Source organism: Barbus barbus (assembly GCF_936440315.1).
Source record: "Barbus barbus genome assembly, chromosome: 10".
NCBI lineage: Eukaryota > Metazoa > Chordata > Actinopteri > Cypriniformes > Cyprinidae > Barbus > Barbus barbus.
Window position 1 is genome coordinate 23,188,851 of NC_136738.1, and position 19,502 is coordinate 23,208,352.

At 38.6% G+C, this 19,502-nt stretch overlaps 1 protein-coding gene and 1 pseudogene across 6 annotated transcripts; both read left to right on the forward strand.

Moving 5' to 3' along the window:
• The first annotated feature begins 7,417 nt into the window (after positions 1-7,417).
• Positions 7,418-10,345, forward strand: LOC306875647 (junctional adhesion molecule 2A-like; annotated as a pseudogene). Its single transcript has 10 exons — positions 7,418-7,424; positions 7,620-7,685; positions 7,786-7,896; positions 8,319-8,468; positions 8,606-8,793; positions 8,974-9,082; positions 9,793-9,909; positions 9,982-10,006; positions 10,104-10,134; positions 10,236-10,345. The product of its transcript is annotated as a junctional adhesion molecule 2A-like (transcript).
• Positions 10,346-11,872: 1,527 nt separating this feature from the next.
• Positions 11,873-19,495, forward strand: LOC306876289 (GA-binding protein alpha chain-like). Of its 5 annotated transcripts, none has more exons than XM_079427351.1 (10): positions 11,873-12,163; positions 13,640-13,736; positions 13,867-14,011; positions 14,110-14,194; positions 14,628-14,855; positions 16,937-17,131; positions 17,239-17,292; positions 17,506-17,634; positions 18,479-18,671; positions 18,806-19,495. In XM_079427351.1, exons 2-10 carry the CDS (start codon positions 13,660-13,662, stop codon positions 19,065-19,067), a joined length of 1,368 nt encoding a protein of 455 aa, XP_079283477.1. In that variant the 5' UTR covers positions 11,873-12,163; positions 13,640-13,659; the 3' UTR covers positions 19,068-19,495. The 5 variants fall into 5 exon arrangements, with proteins under 5 accessions (XP_079283477.1, XP_079283478.1, XP_079283479.1 ...); XM_079427352.1 differs by having other exon boundaries at positions 12,039-12,353; XM_079427353.1 differs by having other exon boundaries at positions 12,081-12,357.
• Positions 19,496-19,502: the final 7 nt, after the last annotated feature.

A 19,502-nucleotide genomic window follows, 5' to 3' on the forward strand; every position in this document is an offset into this window, starting at 1 on the left:
TACTCCTCTTTGACGGATTTGTGCCCAGGAAAAAATTCCCAGAAAGAGCGTGAGAGCGATGCACACTTTACTTAAAATCTGCATATCTTATAATGTGCTCTGCATCTCTGATGTTTAAAAGAAAACTACCATTTAAAATGGTCCCGCTCAAATAAATATGCACATGAATACGGTGTAAAAAAAACATATAATAACATAAATAATAGGCTATAAGGTATTTAGTCTTGTTTCCATGAAGGAAAAAAAAATTAAAATATTATTTTATTTTCCAAATTATCTGGCAATGGGGTAAGAAATTAAAATTAGCCTATTCTTGTTTCCGTTTGCATTAAGATTATTTTTCTTACACTCTGTAGAACAATTTTATATTTTAACAAGACTAAATATCTAAAAAAAATTTTTTCATGTATAGAAAATGCATCTTAACTTAAATTTTAAATGTTTGTACTTGAAATAAGACAAACATACTCAGTAAGAAAAGCAATTTTGCGGCGTGAATGAATGAATGAGATATTAAAACATCGCTTACACTTTAAAAAGGGGGAGGAGACCGAAAGAAACTCTGGGTTTACCAAAGAAAACCTGCTCCCGACCAGGTTAGGTTCACAGAGTAAGTTGCCATGGTAACTGACTCTGAGTATAAGTTACCTCTCTTTCAGAAACGGGCTTGACTTACTCTGCTTTCTCAGGTTTAACATACCTCCCATTCTGAAACCGAAAACCCAGAGTTTCCCTCATTTCAGGGTTAACATACTCAGAGTTTTCACTTAACCTCCTTTCTGAAACGGGCCCCTGGTCTCTATGGTCTTGAGTCCAGGAATCAGAATACATTTGCAAATATTTTATTCTCTTTTTAAATGTAAAAGTCAGTTTGGTGATGCTAGTGGCACAAAAATGACACACTTTACCTTTTGCACTAAAGTTCATTTTTAACATTATGACTATCATGCAGAGTCCACCGCTGGCTTCACAACAAATGCGTGTGACAGACCAAGTGGCTCTCTCTTTATCCCATAGATGATGCATAGAAACATGGGAATCCTGGCATTCCTGGCCAGATGATGGGATGGAAAACAGCCTGCATGGCTCATGGTGATGAGAGCTATTAGCGTACCAGCGCCTGCCTAAAGCCTTTGTGAAGCTTTAGTGAAAAGCTCTGCGAGAATTTAACATTGAGTGACCTTTCAGTTAACAGCTAAATGAGTCAACTACTTGTCAGGATCCTACCCTGACAGTCTTGTCTGTCTTGTCCCTGTTCAATGTTTCTTTGTTTGTTTTGTGTCTGAGCACATAGCTCTGTCTCTGTTTGTGTTTGCCACATGCTCCTCTTGTCCAACCTCCCTGTTTCCCATGGTCACGCCCCCTTGTTTAGTCCTTGTCTAGTCCTTGTTTGCTTGATTGTGTTCACCTGAACCTCGTGTGCTCTGCTGCTTTATTGTGTTCCTTTCCCTTGTGTCTCGTTCGTTTTGGTGTTTACCTGTTTCTTGGTCCTAAAGATATCCTTTGATCTTGCTCAAGTGATTTTTTTGATCTCTTATCTTGATATTTTATATTCTCGGTTCCTTTTTGTTTTGTCTAGTTCTTGTTTTTTTTGATTGTGCATTCTGTTCTAGTTTTGTTTTCTCTTTTGATTTAGATTGTTTTTGTCTGTCTTGTCGTTGTGTTGCCTTGGGTCTTGTCTTGTTTGTTTTGCCCAGTCCTGTCCTTTACCAGATTCCCTGGCCTCTGACCCCTATTACCTGGAAGCAGCCCGCCACTCTCACGAGTCAGGCCTTTGGTTCTGCGAGTCACTACCTGGCAGCTAGACTGGTGCGACTTCTGAGATTCACTTCAAGCTACGGGGTCCCTGTCTTCCTGCCTTCCTCTGGAGCTGCTGCCTCCGTGCTTGAGTCCACTGCCACCTTGGACGGGCTCAGTGGTCATCCCTCCTGCCTGTATTGTGTTGTCTGCCCTACCTCTCTGTTTGGATTGATTCACTTCTCACTCTCCCTGCTGTTTCTAGTCAACGTCTTGTCAATAAATTACCATTGTCCGCTCATTTGCATCTGGGTCCCATTTCTTGCAGGTCCCTGACACTACTGGCATGGAAAATTACAGCCTTAGATACAGTAATAAAATATAACAAAAGTCACTTTTATTGATTATGCGTTTACAGCTTGATTTAAGCATAAAGCAGACGTGTTCAAAAGGATGGTTTTAGCAAGTAAACAATTAAATTGCTTACAACAATTTAATGATATATTATCCAAACTAAGTGAAAGTTGTGGTATATACAGTAAATGTTTTTGTTTTTTTTAAATGCAAGGCAAATTTAATAAAACATCAGTTGATAACTTATAAATTAAACTTTAAAAATTGCAATAAGTATTATTTACACCTTTCATCAAAGTTACTGTATAGCAGGTTAGGTTAACCTCCTGGCTGTTTAAAGCAGACAGGAACAGATGAACGGTTTGGGTATTGTGCATGGTGCGTCATTGAACGCCAGATTATCTGAAAATAGACAAAGCTTTGTTAAACTGGTAAAGATAGATCATGAAAAAGAGGAAAGCATCTCTATAAAAGAAGAACAGAGGTGAAAGAGTTAAAGGATTATGTTATTCCTTTAGATCATCTGTGATGCAACTTTTTGTGAATTGTTGTTCAGTAGCAACACTTACACCACGTCTCAACACAGTTATCCTGCCCACCAGCATTATTGGGTTGTCTAGCAGCCCAGCTGTTATAGCTCCACGGCATTCCATCCAACTAAATGAAATTACGTGTCTGTTAAAACAGGAAAGTGATTTAATAGAGGGACAGATATGGTGGCGAAATAAATAAACCATGCTTGCCAGGTGGCCAGGTGGCCATTATGGCAGATGGACTGACAGAGGAACTAAGGAGAACCATAGTTGTTATAAAGTAAAAAAAGAGAAATATAGTGTCATTAATAAGTCAATAAGTCATTAGTTAACCAGTTATTATTATTATGTAAATAAATTATAATATAGTAAATATATTAAAACATACTGATATGTTTTATATGACATTAATACCTCAGCTTGATAGTCATTGAGGTGTCTTTTGAAGAACTGGTAACATTTGTCCTGTAGGACAACTCCTCTACAAGTCCACCACCCTGTGGACATATCACCACACTACAATCATCATTCCATATCTTACATTACACCTCACACCTGCTTGATAAAGGCAACTGTTCACAATGACCCTAAACACTGCAGTATTCAATGCATTAGGCCAAGTATGCTAGTATCAGACTTGATTGCTATTTGTACACAGTGGCAAAACTAATATCATCTGAGGTGGCTTACCAATACGTGTCCTTCATCTTTCCCTCCCAGGTTCCATTTGTATTTCTGGATCTTCAGCCGTTAGTCAGCCTCAAGTGTAGGCTCCTCCTTTAATACATTTTCTTCTTTTTCATCTTTCACTTCTGGATTATTTTCAGACTCTAACTCTGCTATAGCTTCCTCCACAGGTACGACGTTTCTGTCTGTCTGAATGGCGGTTATTTCCGGCTCAGGCTCTAGTTCTGTCTCTGGTGTCTCTTCAGTCAGGTAATCTGGCTCTAGCACAGGCTTCTCCAACATCACTTGTGTCTCTTCTGGTACTGTTTGTTCCTCTGTTGTTTCTGGCTCCAGCAGCACTGAATCAGGCTCCACCAGACGTGAATCTGCAACAGCTTCATCCTGCACCAGAGGACCTGCTTCTGCTTCTGTGTGCTCTGAATCAGGCTCCACCAGACGTGAATCTGCAACAACTTCATGCTGCATCAGAGGACCTGCTTCTGCTTCTGTGTGCTCTGAATCAGGCTCCACCAGACGTGATTCTACAACAGCTTCATGCTGCACCAGAGGACCTGCTTCTGCTTCTGTGTGCTCTGAATCAGGCTCCACCAGACGTGGTTTCTACAACAGCTTCATGCTGCACCAGAGGACCTGCTTCTGCTTCTGTGTGCTCTGAATCAGGCTCCACCAGACGTAAATCTGCAACAGCTTCATCCTGCACCTGAGGATCTGCTTCTGTGTGCTCTGAATCAGGCTCCACCAGACGTGGTTTCTACAACAGCTTCATGCTGCACCAGAGGACCTGCTTCTGCTTCTGTGTGCTCTGAATCAGGCTCCACCAGACGTGGTTTCTACAACAGCTTCATGCTGCACCAGAGGACCTGCTTCTGCTTCTGTGTGCTCTGAATCAGGCTCCACCAGACGTAAATCTGCAACAGCTTCATCCTGCACCTGAGGATCTGCTTCTGTGTGCTCTGAATCAGGCTCCACCAGACGTGATTCTACAACAGCTTCATGCTGCACCAGAGGACCTGCTTCTGCTTCTGTGTGCTCTACTGTAGGTTCATTTTCAACCACTGGCACCTTCACTGCTGGATCAGGAAGCTTCTCATCCTGAACTGGCGGACTGGCAAAAGCTACAGAAGCTAATGATCAGAAAGTAATAACGTTAATCAATCTAGAGATTAAATGTAATTATTTGTAAGATTTTATTTAACATTTATCTTGTTAGATATTGTAAGCTTTGACCAATAATGACTACTTAAAAAAAAGAAGATATTTTGTTAAAGATGCATGATAAAAAAATTAGTAGTTCAAAGTATACCCTCCAAGTTTTAAAAATAAGGATGCACTATTTTCTATACTCTTGTTATATTCCACTCGTAAAAGACTAAGATTTTACATAAATAAGCAAGTAAAATATAAAAACACTTATAACAGTGTTAACATAAAGCAGCACTAAATGCTAGAACAAGAGTATAGAAAATAGGACACATTATTAAATATTAAAGTAACACAGTTAATATTAACTGTATGTCTGAATGATATATAACTAGAGCACAGATCATACCTGTTATGGTGAGAACCAGCAAGAGTAAGTTTCTCATCTTGTCAAAAATCTCCAATTACTTTCTGCAAGGAGATGATTTGGTAATAAAATTAACATCAATCAATTATGTTAATTTTCACTTAATTAAGTTTTTTATTGACTGTAATTCATAAAATCCCTCTTCATTTAAGAGGGAACTGGACTACTCTGAAAGAAAATGTTATTTATATTAACTTAAACTTTATTATTTAACATCACTGAATCAAGCAAAATAGTTTAGGTTACACCAACAGAATTTAAGGGTTAAATCATCATTCTGCGGAAGTCGTGGCCTAATGGTTAGAGAGTCGGACTCGTAATCCAAAGGTTGCAGGTTCGAGTCTCGGGCCGGCAGGGATTGTAGGTGGGGGTTGCAACCTGATCTCATAGAAATGCGTGAAATGAACACGAACCCTTAACCCCGATATACGTGGTGGTGGCACGGAATGTGTTGAAATAAAAAATGCTGTAGCCTACGTTTGGTAAGGTTTCTTAACCCTCTAACATTAAATGAGACGACAGACAATACCATATCAGAAAAAAAGGCGCAATACCTGCCTTAAAAGTGTTTATTTTTAGCGTAGACAGGGACTTTGGTTCTACTCTCAAATAGAGCAGGTAAACAAACAGTCAGAAAAGAGAATTCAAAATTGGTGGAAATATTTCAGCGGATCTTCCTTATAGAACGTTCGTCAACCAATCAGATTCAAGCATTCTACAGTCCCTCATATTAATTGACCTTTTATTTGAATAAAAACAATACATTTGGTTTCCACACTAATAATTATTATAATTTTTTTTACTTATAGACAAAATATTTTTACAGTGCAACAAAAGTAATGTTATGTTATCCACAATTGTCATAAAAAGTAAATAGGCCTGTAGAAAGAGGTGAGAAAGAAAGGTATATTTATGTTTTACCAAAAAAAATTAAAAAACATGATAAGAAACCATTTATCTTATACAAACGTCGCTCATATGCAAATCATCGACACATATCTGAGTTTTTGCGCCGTGCTCGCGCAGCATTCCGACGAGAGCGCGCAATACTATCTTGAAGAACATCCGAAGAGAAAGAAGCACATCAGACTCTCCACGCGCTCCTGCAGCAGGACAATCTGAAGATGAGCACAACACACATAATAACCTTCCCCGCTCTTCTCATGCTGCTCTACTGTAAGTGTATGATGATTGCATGTCTTATCTGACGTTAGTCTGTGTTCTGGACATTTTAAAAGAAAAATGGAACTTTCTTACTCTAATTGACATGGTTTGAGGATTCTGCGGAGTGAGTTGGAAAATACAGTTCAAAACTTTCATGAATTATACTTTTTCATACTTTTAATTTAATTGAAATTCTACTCTACATTGTTAAAAAAGTGCTGCTAACATAGACAAAATAGCATAATGTTTAAAAGTTATTATAATTATATTATATATAATTATAAATATATATAATCAATTATTTATATGATAAAATATTCTAATAAAATATAATTAAATGTTTTATGTTTTTATAATTTGTACATTTTAACGACATGTTTTGTTTTATTTTATTTGTCTCTCGACACCACCAGCTTTGAGAATAGATGTGGTTCTAATAACTGTGTGTGTGTGTGTGTGTGTGTGTGTGTGCTCTTTCAAAGAGAGATGGATGCTTTGAGGGTCTGGATAGGTTGGGTGGGGGTCTTGTAAAACACTTTGTTTACACAAACTCCTCAAACAGCATTTGAACACATGAGATCCTGAGGGTGATAAAATGTCCATGAACAAGTTGTCCAGATCTGAACTTTACTCTGATGTGGCAGGGACCCTTTCATTCAATGTGTATTGGTCATTATCACTAAGATTATGTTTACCCAACATACCATGAGAAATTCTTGATCCCGCCCAGTCTAAAGATCCAAATATAATGATGTTTAAATGATGTTTTGCAAATTATATAACGTCATTTTTATATAAGAATGGATATTAAAAAATATGAATATAGCTATAAAATATTGACTTTAACATCACTAATTAGTTTTATTTGGATACATTTCCTGTTTCAGGCCACCAAGTGCTAGTTAGGGTTGTTAAATACCTTGTGGGGGGTGGGCTGTGATTTTAACTCCTGTCCTCTTCCAGCTGAAGAGGATTTAAGTTACAGCAGCATAGTAGGTCTTTGTATCTCTGGGTAAAAAGAGCCTCTGCAGCCTTTCTCTCACTATTCTCATATGAACCTCAGCTGTTTTCTAGTGTCAACACATCCAGGGGACTATAGAAAAGGACTTATACAGATAAAGGAAAGTGTTTTCCCTCACAGAAGTGCGCGTTTCTCACTGAGTGAGGCGGTTATCAGGCTTGGTTTGGACTGCCACCCCCCACTAAACACAGACGGACTGTGTGAGAACATCCATCCATTACTTAAATTCCTACACATCCCTGTTCCTGGCACCACCATAGCGGGGAGTGAATGTTAGGTTTCACATTTGAGGAGAAACTCGTCTGTTCACTCTGAAATCTGCTTTACTGTACTCCTCATATCTGCCGAAATATTATGCAATGTAAGAGGCATAATACAGAAAAAATCTAACATATCAGTCTCATTTAAACAAATATTCTGGGTTAAATTAAGCTTATATCAACAGCATATGTGTGAGAATTTCAGTTCATCCTTTTCAAAAACTCTGTGGGGTAAAAATGCTGTGGGAGAGTGTTACAACTTTTAAGTGTTAATTTGAATCTTCCCTCTCCTCCAGTTCCCAGCTCAGATCCTGTTACTGTGACGACAAGCAAAGCCAAAGTGGAGGTGCATTAAAACACAAGTAAGTTCATTAGTCTTCAGATAATCAGCAGGATGTGTTTAGATATATAAAAGCTTTCAGACCACACTGATTTGACACTTCTGTCTTTTCTTTGCAAAAGATGCTGTCCTGTCCTGTGAGTTCAGGACAGAGAAAGAAACGAACCCTCGTGTTGAATGGAAGAAGAGAGGCAAAGATGTTTCGTATGTTTATTTTGATGGGGATTTTACAGGTAGGTTGTTGTTTTGCCCATTTCCATATTTACTGCAACCTTGTCCCTAAACATGTCCTTCATCTTAACATTTGTATATTGCTTTAGATATTTTGTCATTTTAAAAGAGGAAGTGTGTCATTTACATGACTTTTAGGAGCAAATTACACATTAGTCTATTTTGCCTAAACTTGGGGTCAGAATTGTCAATAGTGTAACAATGCATAAGGCACAGCTCACACAGAAGTCACTTTAAAACCAAGCTGCATCAGGAAATCTTTTGCCCTCACAAGAAATTCCAGATTGCATGGATTTCTATTTGAAATAACTGATTCGCCCAGTAAATTTGATTGCACCTTACGTCTTTCAATGAATATTTGTTTTGTACTTCCATTACATATATTTTTCTTTGAAATGTTCTGACTTACTCTCATCATTACCAGGTTCATTTAAGGGCCGTGCATCCATCGATGGGGCAACAATGACCCTCCGTGGTGTTACACAGAAAGACTCAGGAGTGTATCATTGCGAAGTCACAGCCCGCCAGGACAAAATCAAGCTAGGGGAGGTCCCTGTCTCCCTCAATGTGCTTGGTGGGAATGAAAATCTTCTTAATTATTCAATCTTGTAATTTCATTTTCATTATTTACATGTGCAATTGCACCAACAATATGCAATATGATAATGTCATGTAAGTATAATGTAATGCAACTCTGTCTTACATGGACAGTGCCGCCATATGAGCCGTCATGTGAGGTCCCAGCAACAGTCATGAGAGGATTTTCTGCGGAGCTCCGCTGCAAAGACAATTTGAGTGTTCCTGCTGCCATCTATAGCTGGTACAAAGACAACAAACCACTTCACACTGCCAGTCTCCCTGAAATCAACTACACCCTGGACCCCAAAACAGGGACTCTGGTTGGTGCAGTGCTATAGTCTCTTTTTTCACACGGACAAACTTGTATTTTCCTTCAAATTAGCTAATCATTTTAGCCTTCCCCCTGATAGCTAAGAAATGCTGCTTATGTTTGTTTGGTTTTGATGCATTCATGACATGCAAGTATTATTTATATAGACTGTTTCTTTTCCTTTGAGCAGAAGTTCAAGGCGGTGTCAAAATCTGATGAGGGTCAGTATCGATGTGAGGCCTCCAATGGGGTGGGGGCACCCAAAAGTTGTGCAGGACAGCATATGAAGATAACTGAATGTAAGTTTAGTTCAGTTTGGTCATTTTAAAAAGTCCACATAATGAGAAATTAATTTTAAATGATGTTTTGAAATACTGTAACAGAGTTGAATGTAACATGAAAATGTACTTAAAAAAATGTCTTTAAGGTACACTAGCAGAAAAACCCTTACGTTCTGTTGAGGTTGACTGTACTGTTTTTGTTTGGGGACCAAGAGTTAAAAATGAATGGCAATTATGTTTCCTTACAAGTTCTTCTGTTTTACCACAAAGTAGATTTGTGCCTTTCAAAAATGTGTGACTGCGATCTGGTTCCAGTTGGATTTTTTTGGGGGAAAGAAATTAATACTTTTATTCAGCGAGGATAAAATGATCAAAAAGTGAGATTATTGCATAAATGTATCACTGTTTCCATAAAAATATTATGCAGCAAAGCTGCTTTCAACAGTTATTGTAAATTGTAATATTTCACAATATTACAGTTCTTCCTTCAACAAAATGTATCAACCTCAAACCTTTGAATGGTATTCTAGTATGATGTTTCAATTTGGGGTTATTTTGACCACAGCAAAAACACATTAGTCATAGTTGTTTAGATGCCAAACAAAACATGAGGTTTGAGTCAAAAGAGCGATGTTGGAAAACTGAATTAGATTTGCTTCAACACCCTTAAGTAACATAATAAGTGGACAGAGTGTAAATGAATATCTGTTTGACTTGCTCTGTTGCAGTTGAGCCGAACATGACAATAGTTATAGCCATAGAAGTGGGAGCGTTCCTGTTCCTCCTCTCATGCTGTGTTGCCATCTGTCTGTGGTGCAGAAGAGGGTGCACCACAGACAGAATCCATTTACTCAAACACAATCTAAATAGCCTATTTAACTTTGAACACTAACATTAATCTCAAATTTACCAAACAGAGAATAAAACAGAGACTAAACAAAGGTACGTCTTATGCAGTATTTTTAATGCACTCTAACCTATAAGAATAATACGTAACAGACCATTAGGAACAAAACGGTTCTTTCTTTTCACTTTTCAGCAGAACAAAGACCAGCTATAACCCTCCAGACGTAAGTCGTTTCCTATTGATAACTCACTAGTCAAACATTATAGTAATGGCACTCTTATAATAATGGCTTGTCTTCATCCCATTGTTCATCTCTCTCCTCAGCCGAGACACTACAAACATACACAATCCTTTGTGCTATGAAGAGCGTGCACATACTGGATAGTAATGTGCTAAAAGAAGTGAATTTAAGTGACCTCAAAGACTCGAGAACCATATCTTACATCAAGTGCACTTGTATATAGGGGATGTCAACTAGGGGAAGTCGTGGCCTAATGATTAGAGAGTCGGACTCGTAATCCAAAGGTTGCGGGTTCGAGTCTTGGGCCGGCAGGGATTGTAGGGAGTGAATGTCCAGCGCTCTCTCCACCCTCAATACCACGACTGAGGTGCCCTTGAACAAGGCACATGGCGCAGCAGCATAAATGGCTGCCCACTGCTCACGGTGTGTGTTCACTGCTGTGTGTGTGCACGTTGGATGGGTTAAATGCAGAGCACAAATTCCGAGTATGGGTCACCATACTTGGCCGTATGTCACTTCACTTCATGTCTGGTTTGCTCTGATGGCCTATCAGAGCAGAAAACACACCCCCTTGTGTTGAGGTCCATCTACAACTGCTGTTTCTTTTGTACTACTGTAAAAAGATTTTTATTTTTCGATTCAAGCGTATTCATTTATTTTTAGATACCGCGTAGTATTCTAATAGTCTCATATCTGTTTGACTTCTCCCTACCTAGAGTAGAGATCGTAAATGTTGCACTATTTCTTTTATTATGCTTGATGATTTTATTTCAATCATCAAGCCACTGAGCATAGAGGCCCAACTACAAATGTGATGGTCCACTTGATTTCAGCAGAAACATGCTTGACTTGTCTCAGGATGTCTCTCAGAAAGTCTTTTAGTCATCATACAATCAATGTTTAGTAGAAATGAATCACAAGAACCTTGACTTGTTTCTACACGTTTCATTCAGAAGTATCATCTGTTGTCTAATTATGGGTATTTCTCAATGAAATTGGATTTGTTTACTAAATTAATAGTTCACCCAAAAAGATTTGATGTTCTATGACATTTATGAAAATATATTTTATGTTCCAAAGAAGAAACAAATCTTTACAGGTATGGAACAACATTTAGGTGTGTTAATGACAATTTTTTATTTTTGAGCGAACCATTCCTTTTACAACAATGTGTCTGGGCTTATTTAACTATTTGGTTTAGCTCATATGTGGCTCAAATCAACCAACAGTGTCTAAAAGAATAAATGTTTTGGTCTTCTGTTACATTAATAGACATGTAAAATAAAGTAAATGCAAAATCCACACTGCAATACTGATTCCTCTTTTTATGCAGATTAAGTGACTGTAGCATATACTTTCAATGTTAAATAATGTCCAAATCAGTTTCATTTTCCAATTTTATTTATTAATTGGCTTCAAGGCAGTTAAAGGTCACATCCAAAAACAGTGAGAAATTTCTTGAAACATAAAATTACTTGAAAATTCACAGCACTGTAATGTCCATTAGAAAGAAGAAGAAAAAACACTCAAAAATAAAATGTGCTTTATTAAGCGCACAAACACAACATTTGTTGTGGTTTCCATGAGCTATGGGGTACATACATACATATGTAACGCAAGATAATAAACATAAAAATACAAATTTAAATAAACGTATACTGAATAAAAGACGACGTATAAATATGTATTTACATAAGTATCAAATAATGCGTCGATTTTCACACTTAAGGTACTGTTAAAGACAACGCCTTCCGTTATGTGCTGTTGGCTATTATTTAGCACAAATAACAAAATAAATGCCTTTATAGATTATGATATATAGTTTAAAACTGCACAGAGTGGGGAGTATGTTGCTGTCAGTGGGCCTCCTGCTCATCCCCGCCCCCAATGCACTGTTGACCAAAACCAGCATGAACACTCAACTTATTAGCACACACTAAACTATAGCCTCTGACAGCCAGCTTGAGTGCGCAAAAACGCCAACACAGCACTTACTGAACGGGGTAAAGAGGTACGTTTGGCCGCAACACTAGATAAACGAGGACACAAATGAGAATATTGCATATGTGTGAGGTTATAAGCGAGACAGTTTTCCCGCTTTCTGCGTCAGCTAACTGTTAGCATCCTAAGGGTAAACTGAGCTAGCTGGAGGAGTGCTAACAGAACTGACTGTAAGCCTGCCCTCTCACGTCCGACAAGCAGTAGGTAAACTTTATTCTGTATAATTTAAAATATATCAGTTTCCATCGAAATATGTTGTCGACGCTTATAACTCCGTCGTGAAAAACAATGCGCGACTTTTCGTAAAAGTTAGCGCAAGCTGTCAGCGCGAGCAGATATTCAGTTCAACCAGGCGTGTCTTTCGTCAGCATAAGCTAAGCAGCTAACAAAGAGGCCAGGTATACATACATATTCCATCCGTGATTGTACCAGTAGTAGACATTATATTCCGCACGAAGCGCATAATTAAACACCGTGGTGTTTCCGTCCGTTTCTTCAGGCGCACGGCTGTTTTCGGAAGTCTGTCAGCCGCCGTGACTTCGGCCAGGATTTCCGGCTGCTTTTACATCTGCCCTTCTCTTGTTTTGTTTCCGTTTCTTCCATTTCCGTTTTAACTTTCCAGAATCAAAAGTCTTGATGTGTAGCTACCCCTGAAAGTTTCAGAAGTTTTAAAAAGTCGTCTTTTACGCTCAAATTTGCGCTTATATTACGAAACCCAAAAGCACTCCAACATGGCAACTGCGTTTGTATGGATTCGCGCGTCGTCTTCCCACCCAGTCGCCGGTGGAAATTATATTAATAAAATGTTGCGTTCAAACCCACACTCGAAAATAATAAATGGATTGACCAAGTGGAGGGCATATTTATTGAATAATACGTATCCTGTATTTAATAAGAGTGCTAATGTGGGGAAAATGCCATGGTGGGCCTGCACTCAAGCAAAGCCTCGGTGTTGCGTGAGAGTTTATTGGACTTCAGAGACTTCTTACACCGCAAGAGTGCGTCAATCTGAACATTTAGTGACTTGGAAGCACATTTATATGTTTTGTATAACTTTGTGTTCATCAAAATGCTAAAAATAATGTAAAATTAAATAGTCTTATTTTTTTATTTTAAGTATATAATTAGGTAACACTTTGCAATAGGGTATTTGTTACTATGAAGTAACAATGAACAATACTACTGCAGCATTTATTAATCTTAGTTACTGTTCAACATTTACTAATACATTTTAAAAATCAAATCTGTTGCACTGTGAACTTACATGTACAAACAATGAACAGTTGTATTTATATAAACTAACAAATATTAATAAATGCTTTAACAATTCAAATGTAACAAATGGTCTTTGTTGCTTAATGTTAGCTAATGCTTCAACCAATGCTAACAAATGAGACTTATAATTAAAGTGTTACTGATAATTATTGTACACTTTCTTAAGAGTAATTGCAATATATATATATATTTGTATGTATTTGCTTTATAGTTGGACAAGGAGTTGAAGGGATGTCAAAAAGTGAGACAGAGGAGATGATTGAAATTGAGATTGATGGTAGGGAGAAACAGGAGTGTCTAGAGGAAGGGTAAGTGCTTTTTCTGTATTTCACTTCCTTTTTTTTCCTTCTCTGTTTGATGTGTTTAGAGGAATCATCTCATTGAGCAACGTGTATCTTGTGCGTACAAAATGATCTGTTTCATGTGACCAAATGTCAGGATTGAGGAGCAAACCATCACAGCAGCTGAACTGATTACTCAAGACATTGACATCAATGAGCCGATCGGTAACCTGAAGAAGTTACTGGAGCCTCGTCTTCAGGTCCCGCTGGATGGATATGACATTTGTCTGCAGGACATCCTAGTATGTGCTTCTGTATTAATGTAATCTTATTTGAGGGCACTCATCGTATTCATGGGCTAAGCTCTTCACTCCATGTCTCTGTTCTTTTCCTCATATAGTTGCATCCTGATCACAGCCTGTTCGATCAAGGAGTGAAGACAGATGGCACAGTACAGCTCAGTGTGCAGATTGTCATGAAACAGGGTAACAGTTTACAATGATTGCATATTGTTGTTGGACAAATCTCAACTTGTCAACATGCCCTTCAGACAAATGAAAATATTTGGGTAGTTGACGTGTCCTGGTGATGTGCTGTTTTAAACAGCACTTTGCAAATTCTTTTGTAATTATGCATGCAGCTCTTACGAGCTCATAATAATTGAGAGACTACATGATTATTTGCACTTTCAAAAATAATCACACCAAGGAAGGACCATTTAAAATGAATTAGGAATGGCAAAAACATGATTAAAAATAGTGGAAAAACTTCAAATGAAATTAGCAGCTAGATAAAAGATAGTTTCCCTTATATACTTATATAAAGTAAATAATAAGATAAATCCTCATTAAAAAGTTATGTTACAACTACCAATTTACAGCAAACTTGACTTGCTTGTACATTTGTGGTCTGTTTTAGGTGAAGAGAAATTGAATATTCTGGAGATTGTGAAGCCAGTGGAGACTGTGGAGGTGGTGATTGATCCAGACGCGGCTGCTGGCGACGAAGCCCATCTGGTGGAGGATGGACACGTGATTGAGGTGGAGCGAGCCGCCATTCCTGATGAGACTTCAGAGCAGGTGACCCGCTGGGCGGCTGCATTGGAAGGATACCGCAAGGAGCAGGTTCGACTGAACATTCCCTATGGTGAGCGTTCCATTGATATTAACATGTTTCAGAGTTAAATCTAAATATTTGATGGATTTTGTAGTAGAGTGTAGGCACATATGATGAGTACTATATTATCACAAATACACTACTGTTCAGAAGTTTGCAGTCGGTAAGAGGTTTTGAAAGTATCTTATGCTCATCAAGGCTGCATTTATTTAAACACAAATACTGTAAATCAGTACTGTGAAATATTGTTAAAAATAACTGTTTTCTATTTCATTGTATTTTCAAATGTAATTTATTCCTGTGATGGCAAAACTGAATTTTCAGTATCATTACTCCAGTCTTCAGTGTCACATGATCTTTCATACGTCATTCTAATATGCTCATTTGGCGTTCAAGAAACATTTCTTATTATTATCATTATTATATATATTTTTTTTTTTTTTAATAGAAGGTTCAAAAGAACAGCATTTGTATGGAATATAAATCTTTTGTTACATTGTGAGTGTTTTTACTGTCACCTTAAAAGGGTCATCGGATGCAAAATTCAGTTTTACATGTTGTTTGAACAGAAATGTGTGTTGGCAGTGTGTGTACACATCCACCCTATAATGATAAAAATCCACGCAGTGGTTTTTATTTAATCACTATAAATAATATCCCCTGTTTCAAATCAAGCCATTCTCAGCTTCTTGTCTGTGTATAGTCACACGGACCAAGGCCACTCCAACGATAGTTGAACTTGATTGACAAGGCTGTCTTACCATAGACCTGCCCTGAGTGAGCTTTAACAGTCCCGCCGCCATTGTTTTTCGACGCTGGAGCAGATGTAGACAAGAATGGCTCCTAAGCAATTGAGGTGTTTTGTTGTTGGATGTAATAATGAACATAGTAGTCGTCATTTACTCCTGACATCTGAGCCTCTGAAGACGCAGTGGATTACTTTTGTTTGTGAAGGGAATGCGCCTAACCAATTTACCTAAATGCATGTATGTTCACGCAAATCATTCATGATCCACCTTCACCTACCGCAGAGTGAGTATAAGGTTTTTTTTTATGAATCTTTGCAGTCGCCTTTCCTAATAACGTGCTAGTTAGCAAGTTTGGTGGCTAAAGTAAACAGTCTTTTAGAGCATGGCTCGTCACCCCACAGAAGAGAGGGGTGGGGTCAGCAGAGCTCATTTGCATTTAAGGCAACATGGAACAAAACAGGTTAATGTCTGCAGAGCTGATTTTGACAAGGTAACAAGGGTGTTGTTTTACACTACCATTAAGAAAACCAAAGTATTTTATAGACTTTTCATTAAGACCCTAAAGAATCATATCAACTTGTGGAAAATGGGCATCCGATGACCCTTTTGATCAATTTAATGTGTCTGAATTGCTGAATTTCTTTAAAAAAAATCTTACAGACCCCAAACTTTTGTACAGTAGTGTATTCTACTACATAATTTCATGTATCATGAAACCTGAAATGACAATGAATTGTAAAAGAACTTACAATTTATTTATTTTGTTACAACTCGCATCGTTCACATCTGCAAGAAGTCAGGAATAGTTTGTTTGTTTTTTTGGGTAAAGAAATGAACATGTAATACACTTTGAATTATTGTATTTAAAATATTAAATTCAGTAAATGCTGCAATAGATTTTCATTGTCAGATCTGTGCATTTTTACTTCCATTGTCTGTAGCAGTATCCCTGGAAGTCGTGGCCTAATGGTTAGAGAGTTGGACTCGTAATCCAAAGGTTGCGGGTTTGAGTCTCGGGCCGGCAGGGATTGTAGGTGGGGGGAGTGAATGTCCAACGCTCTCTCTCCACCCTCAATACCACGACTGAGGTGCCCTTGAGCAAGGCACCGAACCCCCAACTGCTCCCCGGGCGCCGCAGCATAAATGGCTGCCCACTGCTCCGAGTGTGTGTTCACTGCTGTGTGTGTGTTCACTGCTGTGTGTGTGTTCACTGCTGTGTGTGTGTTCACTGCTGTGTGTGTGTTCACTGCTGTGTGTGTGCACGTTGGATGGGTTAAATGCAGAGCACGAATTCCGAGTATGGGTCACCATACTTGGCAGTATGCCACTTCACTTAATGAGCAATGTGTGTCTGTTTGTCAGACCCGGTGCAGTGGACAGCAGATCAGGTGATCCACTGGGCAGTTTGGGTTATGAAAGAGTTCGGCATTGAGGAAATGGAGGTGGGTGGCATTCACATTCCCGGCCGCCAGCTCTGTGGTTTCAGCCAGGAGGAGTTCCTCCAGAGAGTGCCCAGCGGAGAGATCCTGTGGAGCCACCTGGAGCTTCTACGCAAGTGTAAGTTTCCAAAGGAAAGAAAGTGCGTGTGGTGTGTGTTCTCCCACAAAACCTTCTCTGTCACAATATCTTTAGCTTGTTTTCAATCTCTTTAATGCTCTGTGCAGATGTACTTGCAAGTCAGGATCAGGGTCAGGAAGCAACAGTCACCATTGATCAACGTGAGTATCAGTAGATCCTGAATCTTATTTGTTTTTGCAGTTGCTTCTGCTCCATTTTATCAACAAAAGCACCTTTTGAGTACCTTCTTGAATAACACGTTTTGTATTACCTGCTCATGACTTGCTTAAAGGGCAGTCTCTAGGCAACACTTAAGCTTTTTGATGGAGCATGTGTTGGTCTTCTGGGTAACACAGTTTCTTGATATTCTCCAGCTGTGCAGATTATTCCTGCCCCTGTGCAGCAGGCCACACCCACAGCCATTAAGGTGATGAAGCACAACAAAACATCCCGAGCCCCCCGTATCTCAGGAGAGGAGCGCAGCTCCCCTGGCAACCGCACAGGTACATGCAAACAAATGTCATGTGTAAAAGCCCTGGTTTATCAATAGTATCATGTTTATTTGAAATAAGTTCATGTAAATGTAGTTTTTAATAATCAGTATAAATTACATTTATTTTCAATATATACAATTTTAAATGACTGTTCTAAAGTATGGGGCCAGTATAATGGGACGTGAATACTTCTATTCAGAAAAGGGCACATTAAAATTATTATATATAGAACAATTATATACAGAACAAAATTGTATTTCAAGTTGTTCTATTAAAATTTTTTTCCAATCAAGAAATGTATCACAGAATGAGTAACACAGCTGTTGTCATCATTAATAAAAAAAAAAAATGTTTTTGAGCACCAAAGTATCACATTAGAATGATTTCAGAAAGATCATATGAAACTGAAGCCTGCTGAAAATGCAGCTTTGCTATGACAAAAATACATTTGAAAATATATTAAATTAAAACACATTTATTTTAAATTGTAATATTTCACAATACTTCTGTTTTTACTGTGTTTTTGATCAAATGAATGCAGCCTTGTTGAGCATACATTAAGAAAAAAAAATCTTATCAACCCTTCAACGTTTTAATGGTAGTGTACATATTGGTACACTCTACACAGATTGGAAATCTAATGTTGTCTTTCATTTTATGGCATATGGTGGAACAGTATTTACCTCTTCTTGTCATACTGTGGTGGTTCCCATGAATTAATTGGGAGTCATTCCTTAAATTCTTAATTTAGCCAAAAACCCCATACTAAGAAAAACAAGAATTATTACTGTTTTGCATATGATATGATCAATGATTGTAGAGTTGTTTATGATTGTGCTGTATGTCCTCTCAGGTAACAACGGTCAGATTCAGCTGTGGCAGTTTCTCCTGGAGCTGCTGACGGATAAGGACTCTCGGGACTGCATTTCCTGGGTGGGAGAGGAGGGCGAGTTCAAACTCAATCAGCCTGAGCTGGTAGCTCAGAAATGGGGCCAGCGCAAGAACAAGCCCACCATGAACTACGAGAAGCTAAGCAGAGCTCTCAGGTGCGAGTGCATAATTTCCCTTCTCTAGTTTAGGTGCTTTTGGAGGGATGTAGCTAGTAATCGGGAATCATTTGATGTTTGCATAACACTTCAACAAGAAAATTAACTCCATCAATCTTGTCTCATCTAAACAGGTACTACTATGACGGAGACATGATCAGCAAAGTGCAGGGCAAGCGTTTTGTCTACAAGTTTGTGTGCGACCTGAGGACTCTGATCGGATACAGCGCCGCAGATCTCAACAGCCTGGTGACGGAGTGCGAACAGAAGAAACTTGCCCGGGTGCAGCTGCATGGCCTCGGCCACCCCGTCAACACAGTCACGCTGTCCACTGCCACAGGCCAGCCTGTCACCACAGTCACTCTGGCTGCAGCAGCTTTACAGAAAAACAGTTGAGGAGGGAGTGGCTTGTTACTTCCAGCCAATCAGGAGACAAGTTTAAGATGGGAGGAATCCGGGTTAAACATTTGACTTTGGGCAGGGTGGGAAACAGTGGGTTTGTAAGCAGATGTGCGCTTTGTTACGAGTGTGTATGTATGTCTGTGTGTCCCTAAGATGCTTAGAGAGCGAGTGTATGTGTGGATGTGAGAGACGGATCACGTATGAGCTTTCAGTTTTTGTACGCTTGTTCTCTGACTGCAGGGTAGCATCGGCTATATTTCCATTGTATATACTCTGTTTTTGATAGCCATGTGGGCAGTGTATTTTGATATTTTCCATTTGTAAACGATCTTTTCTTTTTTATTTTTGAGTGTCCAATTCCCTCAAGGTGAGGTATTTTTACTGTCCACCAGAGGGCAATAAACAGACAGTTGGTTTTTGAATTGCCAG

Excerpts from the sequence above, each read along its gene's own strand:
- LOC306876289 (XM_079427350.1), top strand. The coding sequence starts at position 13,073 with ATGGTGGGCCTGCACTCAAGCAAAGCCTCGGTGTTGCGTGAGAGTTTA. Across the intron at positions 13,152-13,639 it reads AGACTTCTTACACCGCAAGA|TTGGACAAGGAGTTGAAGGG; the intron begins GTGCGTCAATCT and ends TTTGCTTTATAG. Across the intron at positions 17,293-17,505 it reads AACAGTCACCATTGATCAAC|CTGTGCAGATTATTCCTGCC; the intron begins GTGAGTATCAGT and ends GATATTCTCCAG.